At 44.6% G+C, this 25,570-nt stretch overlaps 1 protein-coding gene across 1 annotated transcript in view; it reads right to left on the reverse strand.

Moving 5' to 3' along the window:
* HSPA9 (heat shock protein family A (Hsp70) member 9) overlaps positions 1-25,570 on the reverse strand; it is a 223,531-nt gene that overhangs the window by 148,593 nt on the left and 49,368 nt on the right. Inside the window, 1 exon segment of the mRNA XM_030211606.1 lies at positions 19,745-19,869. Within this exon segment, the coding sequence (XP_030067466.1) occupies positions 19,745-19,869 (125 nt within the window).

Raw genomic sequence — 25,570 nt, forward strand, 5'->3', positions numbered from 1 at the left:
GTGAAGCTAAGTTGTAAACTTAAAACCAGAGAAAATAATGTAGATACATGCCTGCAGCAGGTATTCTCCGAGGACAGCAGGCTCAATATTCTTAAGTGTAGGTCATGTGGGTCTTACGCGACAGCCCAGGAGACGGAAAAAGAAAAAAAAAAAAAACTTCAAAAGCTAAAGAACCTTCCTGAACGTTCCACTCCGCAGGACGACCCAGTGATTAGTTTAATAACAAGCAAAACAATAGAAGTGAAAACTCCAACAGGGAGGAGGGAGGGTTTTAAGAATATTGAGCCTGCTGTCCTCTGAGAATACAGTTATGTATCTTCATTTTCTCGGAGGACAAGCAGGCTCAATATTCTTACGTGTGGGGTATCCCTAGCCCCCAGGCTCACTCAAAACAAAGAACATTGGTCAATTGGGCCTCGCAACGGTGAGGACGTAAAAGAGATTGACCTGAAAGAAAATCATCTAGGTGAGAGTGCAGCCTAGAACAAAACAAATGGGCCTAGGAGGGTGGAGTTAGATTCTAAACCCTGAACAGATTCTGCCGCACTGCCCAAACTAGCCGTTGCGTCGGGTATCCTGCTGAAGGCAGTAGTGAGATGTGAATGTGTGGACTCACGACCACGTTGCAGCCTTGAAAATCTCTTCAATGGAGGCTGATTTTAAGTGAGCCACTGACGCAGCCTTGGCTCTAACATTATGAGCCGTGACATGGCCCTCCAGTCAGCCCAGCTTGGGCATAGTGAAGGAAATGCAATCTGTTAGCCAATCAGAGATGGTGCGTTTTCCGATGGCAACTCCCCCTCCTGTTGGGATCAAAAGAAACAAACAACTGGGCAGACTGTCGATAGGGATTTGTCCGCTCCACGTAAAAGGCCAATGCTCTCTTACAGTCCAAGGTATGCAACTTGTCCTCACCAGTGGAGGTATGTGGACGGGGAAAAAATGTTGGCAAGACAATTGACTGGTTCAGATGGAACTCCGACACCACCTTCGACAAGAACTTAGGGTGAGTGCGGAGGACTACTCTGTTATGGTGAAATTTGATATAAGGTGCATGGACTACCAAAGCTTGGAGCTCACTGACTCTATGAGCTGAAGTAACAGCCACCAAGAAAATGACCTTCCAGGTCAAGTACTTCAGATGGAAGGAATTCAGTGGCTCAAAAGGAGGTTTCATCAGCTGGGTGAGAACAACGTTGAGATCACATGACACTGGTGGAGGTTTGACAGGGGGCTTTGACAAAAGCAAACCTCTCATGAAACGAACCACTAAAGGCTGTACAGATAGGCTGACCTTCTACACGTTGATAAGCACTAATTGACTAAGGTGAACTTTTACGGAGTTGGTCTTGAGACCAGACTGATAAGTGTAGAAAGTATTCAAGCAGGGTCCGTGTAGGATCTAGGGCTTTGCTGTCACACCAGACGGCAAACCTCCTCCATTTAAAAGAATAACACTTTTTCGTGGAATCCTTCCTGGAAGCAAGCAAGACTTGGGAGACACCCTCCGAAAGGCCTAAAGAGGCAACTTCTAGGTTCTCAACATCCATGTTGAGAGGCAGACACTGGAGGTTGGGATGTAGAAGCGACCCCTCGTTCTGAGTGATGAGGGTTGGAAAACATTCCAATCTCCACGGTTCTTCGGAGGACAACTCCAGAAGAAGAGGGAACCATATCTGACGAGGCCAAAAAGGTGCAATCAGAATCATGGTTCTGCGGTCTTGCCTGCGTTTCAGCAAAGTCTTCCCTACCAGAGGTATGGGAGGATACGCATACAGGAGGCCTGTCCCCCAATGCAGGAGAAAAGCATCTGACACTAGCCTGTCTTGGGCCTGAAGTCTGGAACAGAATTGAGGGACTTTGTGACTGGAGTGAGTGGCAAAAAGATCCACCGAGGGGGTGCCCCACGCTCGGAAGATCTTGTGGACAACGTCCATGCGGAGTGACCACTCGAGAGGTTGCATGATCCTGCTCAACCTGTCGGCCAGACTGTTGTTTACACCTGCCAGATATGTGGCCTGGAGAAACATACCGTGATGGTGGGCCCAAAGCCACATCCTGAAAGCTTCCTGACACAGAGGGCGAGATCCAGTGCCCCCCTGCTTGTTGGTGTAATACATAGCAACCTTATTGTCTGTCTGAATTAGGATGATCTGGTTGGACAGTCGATCGCTGAAAGTCTTGAGAGCGTTCAATTCCAGGAGGTTGATCTGAAGACCCTTTTCCTGAAAGGACCAAACCCCTTGAGTGTGAAGTCCATCTACATGAGCTCCCCACCCCAGGAGGGAAGCATCCATCAGCACTTTTTGTGGCTGAGGAATTTGGAATGGACGTCCCAAGGTCAGACTGGATTGAATGGTCCACCACTGAAGGGATCTGCAAAACTCGGTGAAGAGATAGATTACATCCTCTAGATTCCCTGTGGCCTGGCACCACTGAGAAGCTAGGGTCCATTGAGCTGATCTCATAGTTAGGCGTGCCATGGGAGTCACATGAACTGTGGAAGCCATGTGCCCTAAAAGTCTCAAGATCTGCCGAGCTGTGATCTGTTGAGAGCTCAAGCCAAGGACACTAGGGCCAGAAGATTGTCTGCCCTTGCCTGGGGAAGATAAGCTCGAGATGTCTGTGTATACAACAGAGCTCCAATGAACTAAAATTTCTGCGCTGGAACTAGGTGGGACTTGGTATAATTTATTACAAACCCCAGAAGCTCCAGCAGTTGAATAGTCATCTGCATGGATCATAGAACTCCTGCCTCCGAGGTGCTCTTCACCAGCCAATCATCGAGATAAGGGAACACATGCACTCCCAGTCTGCGTAGCGATGCTGCGACAACTGCCAAGCACTTTGTAAAGACCCTGGGCGCAGATGCTAGACCGAAGGGTAGTACACAGTACTGAAAATGCTGATTTCCCAAGCGGAATCGAAGGTGCTGCCTGTGAGCTGGGAGCACCAAGATGCGAGTATAGACGTCCTTTAAGTCCAGAGAGCATAGCCAATTGTTTTCCTGAATCATGGGAAGAAGGGTGCCCAGGGAAAGCATCCTGAACTTCTCAGAGCAGGAATTTGTTCAGGGTCCTTAAGTCTAGGATGGGATGCATCCCCCCTGTTTTCTTTTGCGCAAGGAAGTACCTGGAATAGAATCCCAGCCCTTCTTCCCCTGGTGGTACGGGTTCGACCGCATTGGCCTTTAGAAGGGCGGAGAGTTCCTCTGCAAGTACCTGCTTGTGCTGGGAGCTGAAGGATTGAGGTCCCGGTGGGCAATTTGGAGGTTTGGATATCAGATTGAGAGCGTATCCTAACCGGACTATTTGAAGAACCCACCTGTCGGAGGTTATAAGAGCAAAAACAAGAAAGGTCCAAAATTTCCACAAAAGTCCAACACAAAAAAAAAGGTGGAAAAATAACTTCAAGAGACCAATCCAAGATAAGGGGTAAGATGCTCCAAAAAAAACTTTATTAAGGACCCAACACGGTCCGTGTTTCGGTTTTTAAAAACACCTTCATCAGGGGTCTAAAAAATAATAACAAAACACATATATAATTAAATGAAACATTAAATAAAAGATAAAAACAAATTATATCAAATATATTACAACCAATATAAACCTTAATATAAAAATTAATATAAAAAAAAAGCCCGTCCCTTGCTTTTGCTGGGGAACCGGAGGGGCCTTAGGCGCACGCCGCTGACGAGAGAGAGCTTGAACAGGCTGTCGAGAGGTAGGAGTGTACCTATGCCTATTAAAGGAATAGGGAGCACTCCTCCTCCCTCCAAAAAACCTCCTAGTGGAGGAGGTAGCAGCAGAAGGCGTCTGGCGGGAAAGAGAATCCATTGCATCATGATGCTTCTTGAGGGTATCGACCATATCCTCAACCTTCTCTCCAAAAAGATTACCCCCCCCCCCCCCCGACAAGGAACATCCGCCATTTGCTGCTGGGTCTTCTGATCCAGGTCCCAGACACGCAGCCATGAGAGTCTGCACATCACGATACCCTAAGCAGCTACTCGGGATGCGGCATCAAAAGAGTCGTAAGCCCCCCTGGCCAGGAATTTGCGACATGCCTACTGCTGCCTGACCACCTGGTGAAAAGGTTCAGCAAGCTCCGGAGGTAGAGCTTCAACTAAACTGGACAGTTGCCTCACCGAGTTCCGTAAGTGAATGCTCGTGTACAGCTGGTATGTTTGGATCTTGGCGGCAAGCATTCCAGCCTGATACCTACGCCTCCCAAAAGAATCCAAGGTCCTAGACTCTCTGCCCAGGGGCACAGAGGCATAGTCTCTAGTACTCTTAGCTCTTCTGAGAGCAGAGTCCACCACCATAGAATCGTGAGGAAGTTGGGCCTTCACCATAACAGGCTCACCATGGACTCTGTACTGGGACTCTGACTTCTTGTTGACAACTGAATTAGAGAGAGGGCAAGACCAATTCCGCAACATCGCTTCCCTGAGCGTATTGTGCAGGGGGGCCGTTGCAACCTCTGTAGGTGGAGAAGACTAATCCAGGACCTCGAGCATCTCAGACCTGGGCTCGTCCACAACCTCCATGGGAAATGAAATATCCTTAGACATTTCCCGCACAAAAGATGAAAAAGTAAGACTCAGTTGGAGACTGTCAGACTTCAATAGGTGGAGTAGGATCAGAAGGAAGCCCACAGGAGTCTTCCTCCGAAAAATACCTGGGGTCTTCCTTTTTTCCCCCATGAACTCTCCTCTTTGGTATTGGACAGAAGCTCTCGAAGAGCAGCCTGAACCCGAGCCGGTCTCGACTTCGAGGATCGCCGTCCTCGTGGGGGATGTCGAGAAGTCGACCCCTGCCTGGACTCCGGTGAAGCTTCCTCCACCGACGTCGAGGGAGAGTTGACCCGGGTGGCAACTGGCTCCGTACGGGACCTCCTCACAGGAGATGGGCCAGACGCCGTCTCAGCAGTAGGCACAGGAGGCACAAGCACCTCCGGTACCGAATCAGATGGAAGCAGCAGTCCTTCCAGAATTCCTGGAAGAATGGCCCAGAGACGCTCATCGAGAGCTGCCATTGGAAAAGACCGCGGGGCCGGTGCCAGAATCTGAGGGGCTTGAGAGCCGGTACCAGGCTGCCGGACGACAGACGCATTGGCACCTCCTGAATGGAGGGTGAGCGGTCCTCCCGGCGCAGACGCTTCTCGGGTGCCGACTCCCTCAGCTCCCCGGAGTTCTCGGTACCGGGTCTGGAAGGAGATCGATGGTGATGCTTCTTCACCTTCGCTCGACGCCAGTCAGAGACACTCCTCGGTACCAATGAGGACGTGGAATCCTCACTCCTCCTCGGGGCCGGGTCCAACTCAGGTCGGTCCCGGGGGGCCTGCATAGCAGTAGGCCTAAAGACGGGTGGAGACCCGCTCGATGCCTCGCTGCTCCCAGCTCGAAGTGGTCTCTCGTTGCTGCTTCTCAAGTCCGGACCGATCCGAAAAAGTCTCTTGCATTGAGTCTCTCAAGCCACCTGGGTCCTTTTCTTCATTAATTTACACAGTTTGCGAGTAGCTGGAAGATGATCGGCCCCGAGGCACTGGCGACACCACGCGTGAGGGTCGGTAGACGAGATGGTCCGGTTGCAGCGAGTACAGCGCTTGAAGTCGCTGGGAGTCCTCGATGACATGGGCGGGAAGATAGCATCCACGAAATCTAACGGCTCGATGGTGGCAATTAAAAAGGCACAAAAAGAGGGGAAAAAAAAAAAAAAAAAGACGCGGCCAAGCAGCCGCAACGAAAAAGAAAGGAAACTTGAAAAATGAGGAAAAAAAAACTAAAAAAAAAAAAAAAAATTTTTTTTTAATTTCTAGAGGAAAAAAACTACCTACCACGAGGAAAAAGGGCACGATAAACGCAAAGACGTTCTCCTGGGCCGAACACACGAGGAGCAGTGCAAAACCACCACTCCGCGTAGCGGATAAAAAAAAGAACTGAGGGAAGCACGCGGACATCAAGTCACTCGCGCAAGCGCGGTGCATTGTCCCCGCGCACGTCGCTTCTAAAACTTTTTAAAACTTTTTGTTTTAACTTCCGGTCTTCTGGGCCGTTGCGGACAACCACCCATGCGTGATGATGTCCAGCCTGCTTGTTCTCTGAGAATTATTATTACAATACTCCAATACTGATACTGAAAATAGAGTAGTGGCCATGCTTCCATACAAAATAGGCAGTTCTAGGGTTACTGTTTTAATTCATAAGTATTGGGAGATTTTACAAAGTCACCCTAGTTTGCAGGAACATCCCCGGATTGCTGATCAGAGGGGTAAAACTTTAGGTGAAATATTCACTTATAAGTGCAGTGATTACTCCCATCAAGATATCACATTAAATAGACATTCTAAGTGTGGCCCCCTCACAATGGAGGGTATTGACTGGCAGGTCCCAGGATATCAACATAGGATAGTGGCAACAGCTAATATAGATTGTAATATTAATAATGTGATATAGAGGTAATTAGAGTTTGTTATTGCTACTTTGTAACTTCCTGATTTTTTAAATCAGTTTCTTTTGTATTTCTGCTTTGAATCCTAGAGGTCTATAAGTACTCTTGTAATGTAATATAATGTAATTTACTTAATCCAGAGTCCTTGAAAGTTAGTTTATATAGGCAAATCATCAAGGTCCACTAAACAGTGATTAAATTAACATAAATCACATGTGCAACTTTCTTCAAAACAGTCACCTTACTTTCTAACTCTTCCTACTTTCTTACCCATCTATATGTTACAACTTTGCCCTACCCTTCACTACCAATTATAATGGTCTATTACATAGTGTTGATATTGTAAGTTGTGTACTATGCCATACTTTATATTGTTAGTGAATATTTTTACTGCTGTAGTTGTCTATTGCTCATGTTTGACCTATTTTTACTGTACACCATCTTGAGTGAATTCCTTCAAAAAATGCGGTAAATAAATCCTAACAAAATAAATAAATAAAACAACAACACAATTTTGACAACCCCCGTTGTGAGCCACTGGATTGAGAATTATGTCTGGAGTGATATATGCTGGTGAGATATTGATTAAATAGAGATGAGGTAGAAGAGCAGGGATTCACAGTTTAACTATAAAAAACAATGGTGGATTTTTTTCATTGGGCACAGTGACACGTGGAGGGCTGAACTTAGAACTTGATTGGGCTTCAGTCATGTAAGCGTATTTTCATTGGGGCCGAGTCTTCACATTGTATTCATTGGAAGATGTGGGTCAGGTGGTATAATTTAAAGCACATTCGGCATCTGCTCACAGTAATTATAATGAAGCAGGAATTGATGTGCAACGTGCAGGTAATACACCTTAAGTACAAATTGAAAAACTGGAATAAATGCATAAATTTGAAAATTTTGAGTTTGGGACTATTTGGAACTGTGAATTCTCAACTGCTTGCCCTGGGATTTGTAGTACAGAGTGCTGCCACAATTTGGGTTTCTACCAGGTACTTGTGACCTGACTTGGCCACAGTTTGGAAAACAGGATACTGGGCTAGATGGACCACTGGTCTGACCCAGTATGGCTACTCTTATGTAAATTAAAACTAAGGTAGTCCATCTCTCCCAGCAGGATACTGGGCTAGATGGACCACTGGTCTGACCCAGTATGGCTACTCTTATGTAAATTATAACTAAGGTAGTCCATCTCTCCCAGCAGTATGCTATATATATTGAATAAAATGAAAGCAGCTAACTCGGCACTGTTCATCCTAGGATACACCAAGTGGGGTTGGTCTGCCAAATAAGGGAATTATTCCCTTATCTGCTAATCTGGTCAGAGACTATTAAATAGGGGGAAATTCCCTTATTTGGCAGACCAACCCCATGCGGTGCATCTCAAAATGTCGAAGGATTAGGTGCTCAATTTTTCAATATGTATATTTATTGGGATTTATTAACCACTTTACAATACATAAATATTGCCTTACTGGGACAGCCCAAAGGTCCATCAAGCCCAGCATTCTGTTTCCAACAGTGGCCAATCCAAGTCAAAAGTACATGTCCCAGCTATGGAGCATAGAACATAAAACATCTAGGTCCGAGGAGTCACGTGATGCATTGAGAGAGAACAGACGTTAGGCTGTTTCTCTCTGGGGCAACCCCGACCTAATGCCTGTTTGCACCGCAAATTAAAAATACCAGAGCGCCCAGACTGAAGAAAACGAGGGAGGCTGGTGTATGGACCCCTTCGTTATCATGGGAGAAGTCGAGATGCCCGGGAAAGCAGGGAAAAAGGAAAATGAGAAACCGCATGGAACTTGCGATCCCAAAATGGGGCGGAGCCCGGGACCGGGGCAATCGCTGTTTTCCCACCCTACAGCAGCTCACGGAAGCTGTAAAAAGGCTATGGAACCACAATTACGGCAATTATCTGAACAGCTTACTGGCCTGGAAGAACAATTGGCGGAAACTGTCCGTCGTACTGGGGAGCTGGAAAGACGCGTGTCTGACACCGAAGACAAAGAAGCGGAGAGGCAGACTGTAGTAATAGCGTCGCTGCAGAAACAAGTCCGCATGCAGGAACAAAAGATCGATGACCTGGAAAACAGGTCGAGATGTTCGAATATACGCATTGTGGGGATCCCGGAAACAGTAACAGACTCAGTGCTGCCTTCAATCCTAGAGCGATGGCTGAATTCGGAGTCTGCCCCCTTGGACAGCGTGGGCCCACTATGTTTGGAGAGAGTCCACAGGATGGGCCGCAAACAAGAAGGTACGCTATGACCTTGTGTTGTAATCGCAAAGGTACATAATTTTATCCACAAAGTGGAGATTATGAGAGGAGCCAGGCAGAAAAGAGACTTTACAGTATGAGGGATCCCCAGTAAACGTTTTTCAATATTATTCCCCAGCGCTGCAGGAAAAAAGGATACTGTTCACCCCTTTATGCAAAGAACTGTACAAGGATAATAAAAGATTCATGTTTATCTACCCATCAATTCTAAAGATCCAACATAATGGAGCATGGAAAACGTTTGACACCCCTGAAGACGCTAAGAAGTTTGTTCCTGTCTGCTCTTCTGTGAGGATGTAATAAACCTGAGCACTACGGAAGACATAACGCAGTAACTGGTATAAGATCTAATAGACAAGGAGGGAAAGTATTGTGCCTGGGTTGGATTGATCTCTTAGCCATTGCCCCAAACCTATAGATGCACTTGCTGTTTAAAGTAATATGATTAACATCTAGCATGCTATTCACAGGGTTAAGAACTGTATAACTGAGTGTAGAACAATAGAGGGGAAGGGGGCGGTGGACAAGGGAGAATCCCCACGGAATAACTTAGAGGTATTACGGGTCTGGTCGCGCTACTATACACTGAGAGGGACGGGCAGGGGGAGGGGTTGCCCACCATCACATAACACTCCTTTTCAAATTGGGAAGCGATGGGGATATATGGGGTATTACAAAGGGTTGTTGACGGGAAGAGGGAGAAATTGGGAGGTAAGGGGGACTTTGAAGAAACAAATAGTAGTAAAATGGTAGAGATGTCGAACATTATATTGGATTACAGAGGAGGAAGACAAAGGACGGGATGGACTCTGTTAGTGGGTAGGGCGGAGAAAAGAGGGATTGTTGAGTGGGGCTGGGCACTCAATGGTCTTGAATATAACAGACAACAAGATAGAAATTGACCCCTACAAGGCTATGGGTAAGGGGGTGCGAGTTATTACATGGAATGTGGGAGGTATCACATCACCCATAAAAAGAGTTAAGATCTTAGCATCATTAAAAAAGGCATAAACCAGACATCGCCTGTTTACAAGACATGCGGTTAACAACAGAGGAACACAACAAATTACAGAGGAGCTGGGTGGGAGAAGTCTACTCGGCATCACAGGCTGGTAGAAAAGGTGGAGTAGCAATTTTGATTAGAAAAGGATTAGTTGCAAAGACTAGATTACTAAGTGCGGATCCCCTGGGCCGCTTTGTGTTACTGCATGTGTGGTTACAAAATAGGGAGATACTGTTAACGTTATACACATCGAATACCTATGATAAGGATTTCTTTAAACAGATAGTCCAAAAATGTGTGCCACATCAATCCGTGGTATTGGGAGATTTCAACTTGGTAGGAGACCCGCAGATGGACTGCTTATCCCCATGGGGGGCACATCAGGGGGGGGGGGGGGGGTCCAAGGGCTAGGGCCCTTTCAGATTTTATGCACCAATTAAATCTAGAGGATGCTTGGAGGGCCCTTCATCCCGGAGAACTTGATTATACACATCAAGCACCCACGGTACGTACTCACGAATAGATTATATATTAGTGGATCGGGGACTGTTTCCACGGGTACTGGAAGCTAGCATAGGGCCGGAGGAAATCTCCGACCACGCAATGGTCTGGATAGACTTGGAGGCGCCGCCATATTACCAAGGGGTTGGAGATTCCCGACTTATCTGTGTAAGCAGAGTTTAATTATCTACATCAGAAATGGGAGGACTTTGACAGATTTAATCAACAGCATTCTGGAAACCCGGCCCTATACTGGTCTACAGTAAAGTGGTGCTTAGGGGGGGATGTTATCGCCTATGTTAGCGCCAGGAACAAACAGATCACTAGAGCCATATGGCAGTTAGAAAAAGAGTTGCGTACGACTAAAAGACGCTTTGTGAGGGCACCCACAAGAAGTAATAGGGAGGCACATCATGCGGCACAGGTGGCCCTCAATACACTTTTACATGAGAGGGTAACGAGATCACTGCAACATCAATAATATTGATTCCAAAAATATGGTGATAGAATGGGCCCATTGCTGGCACGTATAACCAAAACATGGGGACCATTCCAGAGTTATTACTACACTTCGAGACACGCAAGGTAGGGTACATACTGACTCAGGAAAAATAGCAGAGTTATTACGCATGTACTACTCTACTCTATATACATCACAAAAGCCAGTGGATCAACAGCAACTAGACAAACATTTAGCAAAGGTGGGATTGCCAAAAGTGGGATTACAGGAGATAGAAAGGTTGAATGAGCCAATATCAGGGAAGGAACTACAAGGGGTTCTTAAAACCCTAAAGAATTTTAAAGCACCTGGTCCCGATGGATTTACTGGGTAATTTTATAAATTGTTACAGCTATAGATTATACGACCATTAGCAGCCTATTATGAACAAGTAGTAGCACAAGGAAAGTTCCCCAACTATACTAATGAGGCACAAATAACTTTGCTGTTAAAACCAGGGAAACCAGCAGACCAGGCAGATTCCTACTGGCCAATCTCATTGTTAAATGTAGAGGTAAAAATCTTGGCAAGGATACTAGCGGATAGGCTCGCATGCATATTACCTGAGTTGATTGGACCTGAGCAGGTGGGCTTTGTCAAAAATAGGCAAATAGTTAAAAGCATGCGTAGATTGTTGATGGCCATGGCACACTGCCAACAGCAGGAATTACCAGCGTTGGCGATGAGCATCGATGTTGAAAAGGTCTTCGACAAGGTGCATTGGCAGTACATGTTTGGAGTGCCAAGATACATAGGCATACGAGGTTAGTTCTTACGGGCAGTCCAGACACTATATGCGGACCCCAAAGCTATGTTAAGCATTAATGGAGTGAAAACATCTGTATTCTCCGTAGGTAGAGGTACCAGGCAGGGGTGTCCCCTATCCCCACTACTTTTTATATTAAAGATAGAGCCCCTAATTCAAGCTATTCAGAGGGGAAGAGAGGTGGAGGGGGTGAAGTTAGCGGGGGAAGTGATGAAAGTATTAGCTTTTCCAGATGACCTTTTGGTGGTAATGCAACAACCTAGAGATTCCTTGCCGAGATTACTATCTATTATAAAGCGCTTTGGGGCTCTTTTGGGTTTTACCCTTAATGTCCAGAAAACACAGGTACTCAACATAGTGTGTGTGTGTGTGTGTGTGGGGGGGGGGGGGGGGGGAGAGAGAATGTCTCCTGGAAAGATCAGTTTTCTCTGGCGTGGATGGGGGATTCTCTCCGGTACCTGAGAGTCCAGATTCCTAAAGACCTATGTAGACTGTACGATGTTAATGTTCTAAAACTAGTGAAGGAAATCCACAAGATCTTACAAGAATGGTCCTCCTATCCAATATCCCTACTAGGCAGGATAGCATTATATAATATGATTATTATCCCCAAATGGCTATATACTTTTCAGGTCTTGCCTTTGTATTTAAAAAAAAAATAGATGAACAGTTAAATCGAGTTACACAATCATTTAATCACTTAACCCTCCACTGCCCCAGGTACAAATAAGTACCTTATACAATATGTAAGCCACACTGAGCCTGCCATGAGTGGGAAAGCGCGGGGTACAAATGTAATAAAAAATTTAAAAAGATAAATTTCTCTGGAGGGGGAAAAAACCAAGGGCGCCATTAGCTGTGTTGCAAATCCCGGTAGAATATGGGGGCTTGGGCCTGATCAGCTTAAGACATATTACTATGGGATGAGGGATGAGGCACATAGCAGATTGGTACAGATCCGCACAAGACTATACAGTAACAACAGTGGAATTACAAATGACTGGAGAGATCCATTTTAGTTGTATGCTGCACTCAAGGAGTAGTACTATTCCAGAAGTCCTCGACAACAGGGATCAAGCCCGCAGCGCGAGCGGTTTGGCGTTGGATTTGCCGCCTTCATCATTTTAAGCCCACAATATCACCATTTCTAGCGATCTGTGGGAACCCCTCCTTTCCACCTGGAAACTTATACCCCCGATTTACAGTGTGGAAGAACAAGGGGGTCGTTTACCTGTATCAGGTATTGACTGTGGAGGGGAAGCTCAAATCCTTTCCAACTCTACAACAAGAATTTTCATTGCCAGATAAAGATATATTTCACTATAGACAGTTGCGACACTTTGTGAACAGTTTGAGTTGGGAAGATCTCACGGAGGATGTCCAAGAGGAATTATCAGATGCATTTTCACTTTCAGCACAGTAAAAAGTACCACTATCCTTCCACCATAGGCATATCAGAGATGTGGCTCCTGAACTGCAGTTTCACGTAATTGCTCAAGCTTGGAATATGGATCTGGGAGTGTCTTTACCTGTGGAACTTTACAAAACACATTTTATCGCTGCGACGGACAATGTGAGCACAGTCGCACTGGGAATTACAATATAAGTTTACTTTACGCTGGTATATTCCACCCAGAAGAGCCTTTCATATGGGAATCTCATCAAATGGTGCATGTCCTAAATGTGGAAGCGAAGGTGTTACTTTGGGACACATGTTTTGGGACTGCCCGCATATTAAGCGTTTTTGGTCGCAAATTACGCAACAGATGGGAAGTTGGTGGAAAACAAGTTGGCAACCAGACATTAAATTACTATTTGGCCAGCCGAATCTGAGACCGCCAACACCGAAGGGCTTGCGGGAATTTGTGGTTCGGACTACTGTCATGGCAAAAAAGGCCATTCTAATAAACTGGTTGTCTGCAACTGGCCCAACTCTACAGCAGTGGCGAATGCAAATGATATCACTGTTGTGTTTGGAGACAGTTGGTGTGAGAGACATTTCATCAACATCAGGAAAGCAATTTCAAACAAGATGGGCTCCATTTTGGATGACTTTGCCCCCCTGCTGCCAGAGGCCGACTGTTGAACATTTGAACCTCTGTTGATATAAAACATTTTGTTCTAGAGGATTGACATCTTGTGCTGAATGGTGGGAAGGGAGAGGGGAAATGGAAATAGGGGAGGAGAGAAGGGATTTGAGGACATATATGATAACCCTGAATTTGATTTTGTTGATGGTGAAATAAAACAGAGGGGTATATTCTATTGTTGCAAAGGGGAAGGACGGGGGTGGAGAAAAAGAGAGAGGGGGGGATGCTCCAGTTGACCATTTTTACTTACCTATATTAACAAGAAATGGAAACTTTGTGGAAAAGAAAGAAATGTAATGGTTATGATTGGAAAGTTGAGCATCAATAAAATGATTTAACATAAAAACATCTAGGTCCACCATGGTTTTCCTGAAGATACAGGCCTCATGCTTGCAATTAGATGGTATCTACTCGGCTCACCTTCAATTTGTACTTCATCGCAACCACCAAAACCACTATGCTCATACCAACAAACTGGGCCTAGAGAGGTCATGCGATCCTGAGCTCCCGACTTCCAGCCGATTTACCTGAGGAAGCAGCACTCTCTCCCTGCAGTCTGTATGGGAAAGAGGAAGGGAAATACCAGGGTTTTACCATCCTCCGACCCTGGAAATCCAGCTCTTCAGCAGAGGACGCTGGAACAGTTTGGCGTTCAGGAGCTGAAAGCACAGACGCCCACTCTGACGGGACCCAATGCTGGTCAGACGGACCGCAGCATGGAGGCAGCTTCGCTTAGTCTGCCTCAAACCACAGCTCCCTCACGACCCGGAAGCAATTTGTTACTGACAGGGACGCAGCTAGAGTTATCTTCCGAAGTGGAGTTTACTCAGGCAGTTGGAGGCGGCCCTGCCACTACCTCGACCCCAGAAATGTTAACATCTGGGAATACAAGAGCTGATAGCGCTGTATTTTCCTTGGATCTGGAGGCTGTATCTCGGGCTTTTGGAGGACAAAGGAAACCTGCTGTGATAATGCTGGAGACACTGTGGGACGCCATTCAGGGAATGAATTCCACCCTTATCCAGGTAACAAACAATTAAAACAGAACTTGTAAATCTAAAACAAGGACAAGATTCTCTGTTTGGGAGAGGAGAGTGCAAGAAAATGAAGGAAAAACAAACTGCTAGGAGGAGAGATTAACAGGGACAATGATTAAAGACAGAGATATTCTGGCTAGGAAGCTGGAGTATCTTGATCACCAAGGGAGGAGACAATCTTAAGATTTCTCAATTTTTCAAAATGATCATTGATTCCTGCAATTAAAATGTTAAAAAAGTATTTTGGAGAAATCTTAGGAATTCCGATGGAGGGTTACCCACCCATTACCAGAGCTCAATATATTACTGGTAGGACTCAGCCCTTGGGATCTCAATCTGGTCTTAATCTTACGGAATTCCTGGAAAGCTCTTTGGAGGTGATAACAACCCTCCTAGTGACTTTTGCACTTGAACCCGAAAGAAATAATATCTTCCGTTTATATTTTAGACGTATGAATGCACAATTCTTGGGAGCCAAGATTCAAATATTTCCTGACTTGAATAAAGAAACACAAAAAAGAAGTCGAGAATTCATGGTATTAAAACCAAGAATACTCGCACTAGGTGGAACTTATGTATTAAAATATCCTTGCAGATGTTTTGTATCTTTCGGAGTGAATTATGTATTTCTTGATCCCAAGTAAATGCAAAAATATGTAATTTCTAAAGAAGGAGGCAACGGTGGTATTTCTCCCTGAATCTTCACACAGAATAACATGCTGGTAATATTAGCTAGTGAGCTTATCTGCTTTTCCTCTCTGAATTTAACAGTTTGATAGAATTTTCTGTGAAATCTATATTTCCTAGTACCTTGTCCCAATATTGTGGTCAATGTAAAAAGAATGTTTATCTGACTGATCTCTGTATGGAGAGATTTTTTCTTTTACTTCTTATATTTCTAATATCCTTTACATGTATATAATGGACGTAAATTTGTAAAATCATAAATACAATTAAAAAAAAAAAACCCAAAAAAACTTTTAGTGGTGAATTGTCCCCACTATTAACAGCTCTTCTTAATGAGACTTGAGAGGAAGACCCTTTTCCAAATTCTATGAAGGAAGCATGGATAGTAGTGATCCCACCACCAGGTAAAGATAAGACAAATTGTGCTTCTTTTCGTCCCATTTCTGTTCTAAACGCTGATGTTAAACTATTGGCTAAAGTTCGGGAAAATAGATTTGCAAGAGTTTTGTCAGATTTGGTCCACCCTGATCAGGTTGGTTCTGTGCCTGGTAGACAGGCAATGGACAATACCGGTGAGTAGTCAACTTGCTTTACTTGGCTCATTGAGAAAACCTCTCCTTTTGTCTCCTCGGATTGGATGCTGAAAAGGCATTTGACAGAGTCCATTGGCCATTTTTAGACAAGTTTTAGAACGATTTGGGTTTGGCTCATGCTTTAGGGGCTGGATTCAAGTGTTCTACGCATCCCTAGGGCTTGTGTACGTATTAATATAACTCCTCATGGTTGCCCCTCTCCAGGGGAACTCGTCAGGGATGTCCCCTTTGCTGAGATGTTGTGTTCCCACCCTGTCACTGGTGTCTTGACCGGGGGGGGGGGGGGGGGGGGGGAGGGGAGGAGTGTTTAGAATAATAGGTATCCTTGTTTGCTGACGATATTTTGCTCACATTGAGTAAGCCATTGATCTCATTCCCTGACCTTCAAGTTCTCAATGAATATTCCAAGGTTTCTGGGTTCAAGCTGAATATGCACAAGATGGAAGTTATGGCAGAGTGCCTTCAAATCTACTGTCATCTCTCCAAAGTAAGTTCCCTTTTCACTGGGACCCTAAGGGGCTTAAATACCTTGGAGTGGTTCTCACACCTCTTTTCTCTTACCTGTTCTCTGCAAATTACCCTCCTTTATTGAAAGATCTACAGGGATTTGGATCACTGGGATTGATCTGATCTCTCATGGTTTGGTTGGATTGCCACCCTGAAAACGAATGCTCTGCCTCAATTGATGTATCTTTTTCAGGTTCTGCCTCTTCAGCTATCTTGGAATTTTCTCTCCAGTTTACAAAGTCGCTTGAACCACTTCATTTGGCTTAACAGACACCCCCAGTTGCCTCGTTCTCTTATATCAAGATCCTCGGAAGGGGGGTCTGGGAGTGCCTAATGTCATTTGGTACAATCGGGCAGCACTGGAGAGGGTCCACTTGGAACAGGCGGCTGTGGGACCCTCTCCTCTTCATTTGCTCATGTGGATCCCATGTAAACATCGTAGGCTACTGTTGGATATTTGCCCTTCAATGCATAATACTTTTTACTACGGGGATGGCTTGTTTTCTAAGTCTGATCAAGTTCTATCACGCCTATCCCCTATAGCCTCTAATCCGTTATTTCCTCCGGGCCTTTTGCTCGCCGGGCTTCCATAGGGCTCTTTGGTGGAAGAGTTCCTGATCTTACCCCACAAAACAATTTGCACATATTCAACTGAAGTATTTTCTATCCTCTCTGACTATTAAAACACAGGTACTTTGAGAGGACTCATTCTTGGAGGATTTTTGTGAGGATTCAAGAGGCACAAAGGGCCTTATTTCCTGCCTATACAAATTTCAGAGATCCCGGGCTCGTGTGCGTATCGCCGCCAGAGGCAGGATGAGCTGGGGATTACTATTAGTGAGGATAACTGGACTCTCTTGGATCGGACCTCTTTAAATGTCTCTATTTCTGTTCCCCTAAAAGAACTCTGTTAAGGTTTTATACAGATGTTACCTAACCCTGGTCCATCACAACCATACGTTTCCTGAGGTAGCCTCTCTGTGATGAAGGGGATGTGGAGAGAGGGGTACTATGGGTCACCTCTGGTGGTCTTGTGTTAAGGCTAAGGCCTATTGGAAAGCTATACAGCACAGGTAACAACGTTGGCTGGCTCAGCTGATTCAATGGTTGTCACTTTTTATATTTTAAAAAGCCGTCTGATTTAACTAAATCAGTCTGTCGGTACGCCATGCTATGTCAGCAGCGAGGGTGACTCTTGCGGCACACTCAAAACAACCCTCCTCAAAGTGGTTAAATAAGCTCTGGTATATTTGCAAAATGAAAAAACATTGGGCAATCAAATGTCACTAGCTAAAATGGGAGACAATTTGGGACCCTTTCTTGAAACACTGCTCTTTCTGACATGTCTGGTGTGCTGGTGCATTGGTTATCGAATAAGAGGTGGGGGTGCTATTTCTGGTGAGAGGTTTCAGGGGTGTTCTTGGGAGGGTGGGAAGTAGTGGGGGTTTCCAATTATGAAAATATTCTAAATATTAGAAGTTGTATTTACTTCTACATTGCTGTATTTTTTTTTTTTTTTTTGTTACATTTGTACCCCGCGTTTTCCCACTCATGGCAGGCTCAATGCGGCTTACATGGGGCAATGGAGGGTTAAGTGACTTGCCCAGAGTCACAAGGAGCTGCCTGTGCCGGGAATTGAACTCAGTTCCTCAGTTCCCCAGGACCAAAGTCCACCACCCTAACCACTAGGCCACTCCTGTTGCTGGAGTTTTTCACATATTAGATGAGTTTGGCACTCACTGTGCTTATGTAACTCACTCTTTTCTCATATGTAACTATTTTCCTGCTTGGATGTATTTTATGCTACTGCTTCAATACTTCAATAAAGACATCTTGAAAATTAAAAAAAAAAAAGAAACTTGAAAACAGTAACTTGAAACCTTATAATAGAACTACCATCAAACAGAATCAAAAATATACACATTTAGCAGAACTGGAGTTCAAATACCAGAGATATAATACAATGTTACTAAAGATGCACCTAAAAAGCATGCATTAGAACATTCAGCTTAACACAGATATGATGCTAAAGATTTTCTACAATACGGCTCACCATATAGCTGAGGGACCAAGAACAGATATATGATGGGAACAAGATGCGTGATACAGTCAGCTGAGATAATTTGGTGGTTAGCTAAACTCAAGGCAAGTTCTTTGTATAGTTAAACAAGAGATAAGGAACTGATCTAAGGTACAGTGTGTGTAGCAAGCTAGACCAGGTGCAGAATGAGTGTATAGTCAGTCACCCTATGTATTAAAAGCTTGAGAGAAGAGCCAGGCTTTCACCTGCTTCCTGAAGTAGAGGTAGTCTCAAGTTATACTCAGCCCGTCTGGGAGTAAATTCCAGAGTGTGGGAGCTACTCCTGAGAAGGCTCGCTGGCGGGTATCACATCACACAATTTCTTTTGATGAAGGTAAAGATAGTGATGACCCCTGAGAGGACCTTAGAGGTCTTAAAGGTTTGTAAAGGCCAAACTTATTATTTAAGTACTCTGGTGGCCCTGGAGGCATAAGCAAATGGGCATTGCTCCTGCCTCTTAAGGTATGCTTTTATTTTATTTTTATTTTTTTTTTTTTGGGGGGGGGGGGGGGGTCCTTGGGAGAACAACCTAGTCACCAGGGATTTTTTTTTTTTTTTAATCAGAGGGAGACAACAGGGACTGATGCAGAAAGCTATCAAGAGCAAGCAGGACAGATTTGGAGAAGGGAGGAGGTGCCACTACACACCCTCTCTTTTTTTAAACCAGTCCTATGCTGCCCCAGACCTTGTGAAAAATTTCTTGCAAAGAAAAAAAATGGCTTTTGATGTGCATAGAAAGCATTGCAGGGAAATAGGCAATGGCCTCATTACCATTTACTAATGCCATATGCGGCCACATTTATCAAGTTAACCCCTTTCTGCATTGCTCTGCCAGTGTAACTGTGCATTTTGGCTTGTGGTAGCTTTCTGCATCAGTCTCTAAAAGTGGCAACATGCTCAATATTAAAACTCTATAGAAACAGTCTCATCCCACCCCCCTTGCCCTCTCAGTTCAATCACCATATGTAACTAGAGCCAAAAAAACATGAACTTCTATACAGTTTGGCTACCAAGCAATGCCTGAGACACTCTCCTCTCATCCCCCCTCCCAAGGGGTTGTGACCCCTCCTTCTAAAGGATCCCCAGCTGACCCAGAGAATAAGTCTGCCCTTAACAGTTTGCCAATGAGCCAGAGAGCTAGCCCCATGAAAAACTACAACTACTGCAAAGTAAAATCATTTCCTGGAAAGACATTCCACATACATTTGGCATTCAAGATGTATCCAATTTTAGTATACTAACCTGCAGTCTCTTTCATCTTCATCAATACAAAAGCTCCAATTTGACTTGGTGAGTATAGTTTTCCATGAGCTTCCACCCAGGCATCGCCATTTGAGGCACGTACAATTTTAAAAGGAACATTTTTACTGGAAAAATAAGTATTTCTTTCATTAAGTTCAATCTTCAGATAAATGACAAATCTAGTATTTGCTGCAAATAATCAGTTTTGCTTATCCTAAGTAGCAACCTGGGGATGGGGGAACCAATGTACATACAATCATTACTGAAGCACAACTTAAAGTTTCAGCCAAAGGTAATGTGACTTTCCAGGATGTATGCAAGCATGCACTCATGACAGAGACCAGTAAAGAACCCACTCCTGTAAGAAACCTTAAGTATTCCCTGTGACATCTTGAAAGTTGGTATAACTAGGTCAAATGCGTGGAGGTAGGGAAGAAACACAGCAAATTAGAATGGTGGAAATAAAAAAAAACAAAACAGCTACTGGAAAACCTGAAAAGCTGTGTGGATAGCACAAAAAATTATTTGGGAGGAAGATGTGGAGGAGGAGGGGAAAATTTATTTGTGGAACACATAGGTCCATGGCACACTTTGATGGTCGTCATTGAACCCAACATATCCAAAAGACTGGTATGGATCTGAAACTTATTTGGGTCAACAATAATAAGCACATTCATGGATTAAACACACAATCCCCATTTCTCCTTAACTTGTCCTGAAAATGTATGTCTCATTTACAGACCTTTTGTAAAGTGGCAAATGCTTTATAATGCTTTTACTATTAATATAGTAATGTAGAATGCATTGGCCATATGTATCTGTTGTATTAACTGTACCCCCATATTTATGGGGATAGTGAGGTTTGAGGATTTTTTTTGTGTGTTTTTATAAAGCCTACCTCTATTTTCAGTAGTATATGCACGTGTCAGTTTCTACATAGAACAGCAGTTCTCAAACTAAGTTCTGTGGCCCTCAGTGGGGTCACAACTGCGCCCTAAGAAGCACACAGCCACTTTTGCAGGGCCAACCTTTGACGTGTACAAGCTGGTTGGGGAAGGGAATAAGGTAAAATTATGCCTTACCTGCTGTATACTTTAATGGAGAACTCTGGGCCTTGTATACCCAAGTTTGTAGAGATATGGGGTAGAGATTTGGGCCTTTCACGCTCTAATCAGGACTGGTCACATATCTCCCAGAATACTTTTTGACTCCAACTCTGTGAGCTTGGTGGAGAATGGGATAAAATCTCTTTATGGGTGATATATGTCCTCATCTCGGAGGAGTCCATGATGGAGAGACTGTGGGCAGGATGGCACCTACGTGCTTATGTGGTGGGAATATGCTTTTGTTTACCACTTTTGGAAGGAGTAGGTGATAATGTTTTCTAATGTGTTTGTGTTTTCCATAATGGCTAATCCTAGTCTTTTTCTTTTGCATTTGCCACACACATCAGTGCCACCAGAGATTGTTAAATTGCTATTGCCTTGTATTGTGGTCCTCTGCCGTGAGGTGGCTAAATGTTAGTGTACAAAGGTGCTTCCTACCTCTTCTCAAGTAAGAAATGCTTTGGGAAGCTTATTATTTGTGTTAGCTGACTGCTCAAAAAAGTGGTAAGCTGATGAAATTTGACAAGTTGTGGCCACTGTTTCTGCTTTGGTTCCAGCACACATTTTCATGATCTATGCATCCCTGTTGAACTGGATGTTCTATTGACTAACTTATTGCTTTTACAATGTGTTATAGTATATTGAATTGTATGGATTCATTACTTTGAATGTTTTAGGGATTTTTCTTTATGTTATACTAGCACTGTAGGGGAAGCTTAGCCGAGATTGGGTGGCAGAGCTGGTGGTGGGCAGACTTCTACAGTCTGTGCCCTGAAAATGGCAGAAACAAATCAAGGTCAGTTACACACAAAAAGTAGCACATATGAGTTTATCTTGTTGGGCAGACTGGATGGACCGTGCAGGTCTTTTTCTGACATCATCTACTATGTTACTATGATAATTTTCTTTCCTTTAGTAGCAGCAGATGAATCCAAGAACTGGTGGGTTGTGTCCATCTACCAGCAGGTGGAGATAGAGATTACAAAGCTGAAGGCAGTGATACCAGATGGCCAGCTCCTCCTTCACCTGCAAAGATGTGTCACTGAAGCACAGAATCAGTTTGCTCCTACTCCTCCCCATTGACTGGCACAGTAGTACAGCACAGTGGAATTCTGCTATTCACAAATGAATTAAACACAGGGAAGCACAGGATTCTGAAATAGCAGACTGGCTTGGGGGGGTGGGGGGAGAGACTGATAGATGAAAGACTGAAAAGGGGAGAGGTTAACAAAAGTGATCAGCTGGAGGAATGGCTAGGGAGTACTTCTAGGGGGTGATGCAGTCTTGGAAAGCCACAAACCAGTCTAGGTTTCAATGAAGATGCACATTTGCACACAATGGAGAAGATGCATTAAGAATGGCCGTGGCTCTTCTGAATTGCAGTACGACACCCCTGACAATGGATTTACTTCTGTTTTATTATACAGTGCTACTAATTTAAAACAGACCAATATTCAGCTGTGGTAGTCAGCTTCTTCTTTTTTTTTTTTTTTTAAACGCTGATCATTGCCTGTTAAATTATCCCTGGATATTCAGTGCCAAGTCAAGTTCCAAGTTTTTAATTTACTACCAGCCCTTTGCAGTACTTTCAGGGTGGCTTACAATCTAAAATATATAAGAAAAGGCTTCCTAGGTTGCTATTCCTCTTCCAAACGTTACCATTGGAAGTACCCTCAGGAACCCTGAGCAGACTACAGTCTGAAATGTCAAATTTTGCGTGGGGAGAGAGAAGGGCGAGAATATCTAAGCGAATTATGTGGAGGGGAGTGGAAGAAGGAGGGAGGGGGATGCCCAACATTACATGGTACTATCAGGCAGCACAATTGAAACAGGTGGCGGAATGGAGTAAGGGGGATGGGGCTCCGGTGGCTGTATTAGAGCAACAACTGGAGCCTAGGTGCAATTTGGAGAGGGGCCTGTGGGGATCTGGCAGGATGTATGGCCCACGGGGGGGAACTGACAACCCTTTTATAGGACATCTGCTACATATATGGGAGGTATTGAAACGAAAATTTAAAAAAGGAGTTAAAACATCTACATTGGCGCATATTACTCATGAAGTTGAGTTCCCAGCGGGCGAAGAGGGGGGAACTTTTCATGAATGGTATAAAAAAGGCCTGAGGAGATTTCGAGACTTGATGTCAGATGGTTCATTAAAGACATTTGAGACACTAAAAAGGAAGTTTGCTCTACGTGCGTCGGATAATTATGCTTACCTGCAGGTTAAACATTATATGAGTAAACAGGGGTGGTTACAAGGGGACCAGAGGGGAAGAGAGCCCTTAGAAAACATCTGGGTTACCCTAGAGGTGGGGAAGAGGGGCATTTCCAAATTGTACAATTATATTAGAGGTAGTACACTGACTAAACTATCCTATATGAAAGCATGGGAGAAAGATTTGAACTGTGAAATGAGTGTGAAAGAATGGGAAAGGGTTTGTATAGAGGTAAAAAAGGCATCCACGTGTGTATTAATAAAGGAAAATGCCTACAAAGTTTTAAGCAGATGGTACTATACACCAGACAGGGTAAAATTGATGTATGCTAGTGCCTCAGACAGATGTTGGCGTTGTGATAAGGATCTGGGTAATTTTATGCATGTGTGGTGGTCATGTTCACTTATCCGTTCTTTCTGGGACGATATAACTATGTGCATGACCTCTATTCTGGGGACACAGTTTGTAGCGGAACCAAAGTGGTGCCTATTAGGGTGGGGAAATAAAAGAGGCAAGAAATGGCAGAAGCAGCTTAAAAGACTATGCTTATCAGCTGCGAAGCTGGAAATAGCAGCCCACTGGAAAAAGAAAGTGGGTCCTACAACTGTGGAGTGGAAAACAAGGCTCCGCACCATAATGGGACTTGAACAATTGACGGACAGACGAAAGGGCAGATTTGACCCGAAGGCGGAGGAATGGAATCATTTAGAGCGTTTATGGACTAATGCCATTACTACACAGTGTATTCAGCCATTAAGTAGAGATGGGGGGGAGGGAGGGGAGTAAAATTCATTATGTTTTCAATAGTTGATATTGTAGTACATTTCATTAGGACCTGCTGCACAGTGGGTAGCTGATTTTGTGATTGTACTTATGAATAATGAGATTAAATAAAAAACTTTTTTCAAATTCAAAAAAAAAAAAAAAGAAAAGGGGACAACACACAAGACTCAGACATGAACTATTAGGGCAAAAGAGAGAACTATAGGATAGAAAGGGGAGGGAAAAAAAAAACGATACAGAGCCGGCACTGAATATCTGGTGCTAGTTAAAGTGGTCCTGCCAGGGTCTGCATAAGACAGTTATGTAGGCCCCAGATGAAGATCAGCCAGGACCCGCCTCATTTTTTGAAGACAGCCGCCTCTCTGATCCCCTCTACCACCTAGCTGACTTTCAAATCTGCTCTCCCCAGAAAGGACACCCCCCCCCCCCCCCCCCCCCAGGATCCCTAGTAGTCCACAGTGGGGACAGGAGCAAAGCCCACTTGCTGCTGCAGCAAAATGTCTGCCACTAGAGGTCATGGTGGCCATTTTGTTGCAGAAGCAGCTAGGGGAAGGAGCAAGTGGGCTTTGCTCTTGCCCCAAATGGACCACCGGAAAGACCCAGGGGTGTTTTCCTTTCTTACCAGGGGACGGGCGCATCTGAAGGTTGTCAGCTGTTTCGGATGACGGGGAGAGGAAAATCGGAAAGGCTGCCATCTTAAATGTTATGTGGGTCCTGGCTGAAATTTCGCTATGCAGGTACCAGCCATGAAATGATTAATTCTGAACAGCTTTGAAGCTGTCCTAAATTTGCCTGGTTAGCTATACAGGTGCAGGCAGTCGCATAATTGCATGCTCCTAATCAACTCCTTCTCCGTACCACCCCTGACCTGCCCAATTTAAACATGGCCGGAGTAGATAGTAGTACTGGCCTGTTAAATGCCACTGAATATTGGCGATTGGGCAGCCCCGGGCAATTTAAGCTGCCAGGAGCCCTAAATCACTTTAGAATATTGGTCCAAAAATATATTGTTTGAAGATTTTTGTTTAGACTCAGATAGGAGTGACTCTCTCCATCCCATTCTCTGTTTTGCTGCAGAGTCATGTAATTTAATTGTTAAAATGCCACCATGCAAATCAGTGTTTCCCCAAGGTGCTAATAAATGATGGTGAAGAAGACCTGTGTGGTCCATCCAGCCTGCTCAGAAAGGCAGCCAGGGTTGTTCCTGCGATTCTGTATGGTTTACCCTGCTTCCCCCCCAACACACACTTTCTCTTTAGGGTTTTAACTGACGCCCACAGTGCAGTCCAACTCTCCCATGTTTCTTTTTTTTAAAGTTTGAAAGTTTAAAGTTTTACTGTAAGTGGAGATGCTCTATTCTTTTATTCCATCTTCATGCTGTATAAGGATTCCTTGCCTTTTTCAATAGTCACCGTTTTCAACCCTGACAGTCCAGTGTCTCTCCCTCCACTCCCATCCCTGCCTGTGGCTCTCTTAACTCCCCCCCCATGTATCTTTTCAGAGCAACTCTGCCATCCTGCAGCACCAGTGTGCCTCTGGCCTGGATTGGACCTTTCCCTCTGACTCAGCCTGCTCTTCTCCAAACAGAAGTTGCATCAGAAGAGGTGGGATGGGTCAGAGGGAAAGGCCCGGTGCAGGCCAGAAGCATCATGCAAGGCTGCCGCTGCAGGACAGAAGATTTGCTTGCTTCTGAAAACGTACACCGGTGGGGGAGGGGGGGG

The sequence above is a fragment of the Microcaecilia unicolor genome, chromosome 8, assembly GCF_901765095.1.
Source record: "Microcaecilia unicolor chromosome 8, aMicUni1.1, whole genome shotgun sequence".
Classification (NCBI taxonomy): domain Eukaryota; kingdom Metazoa; phylum Chordata; class Amphibia; order Gymnophiona; family Siphonopidae; genus Microcaecilia; species Microcaecilia unicolor.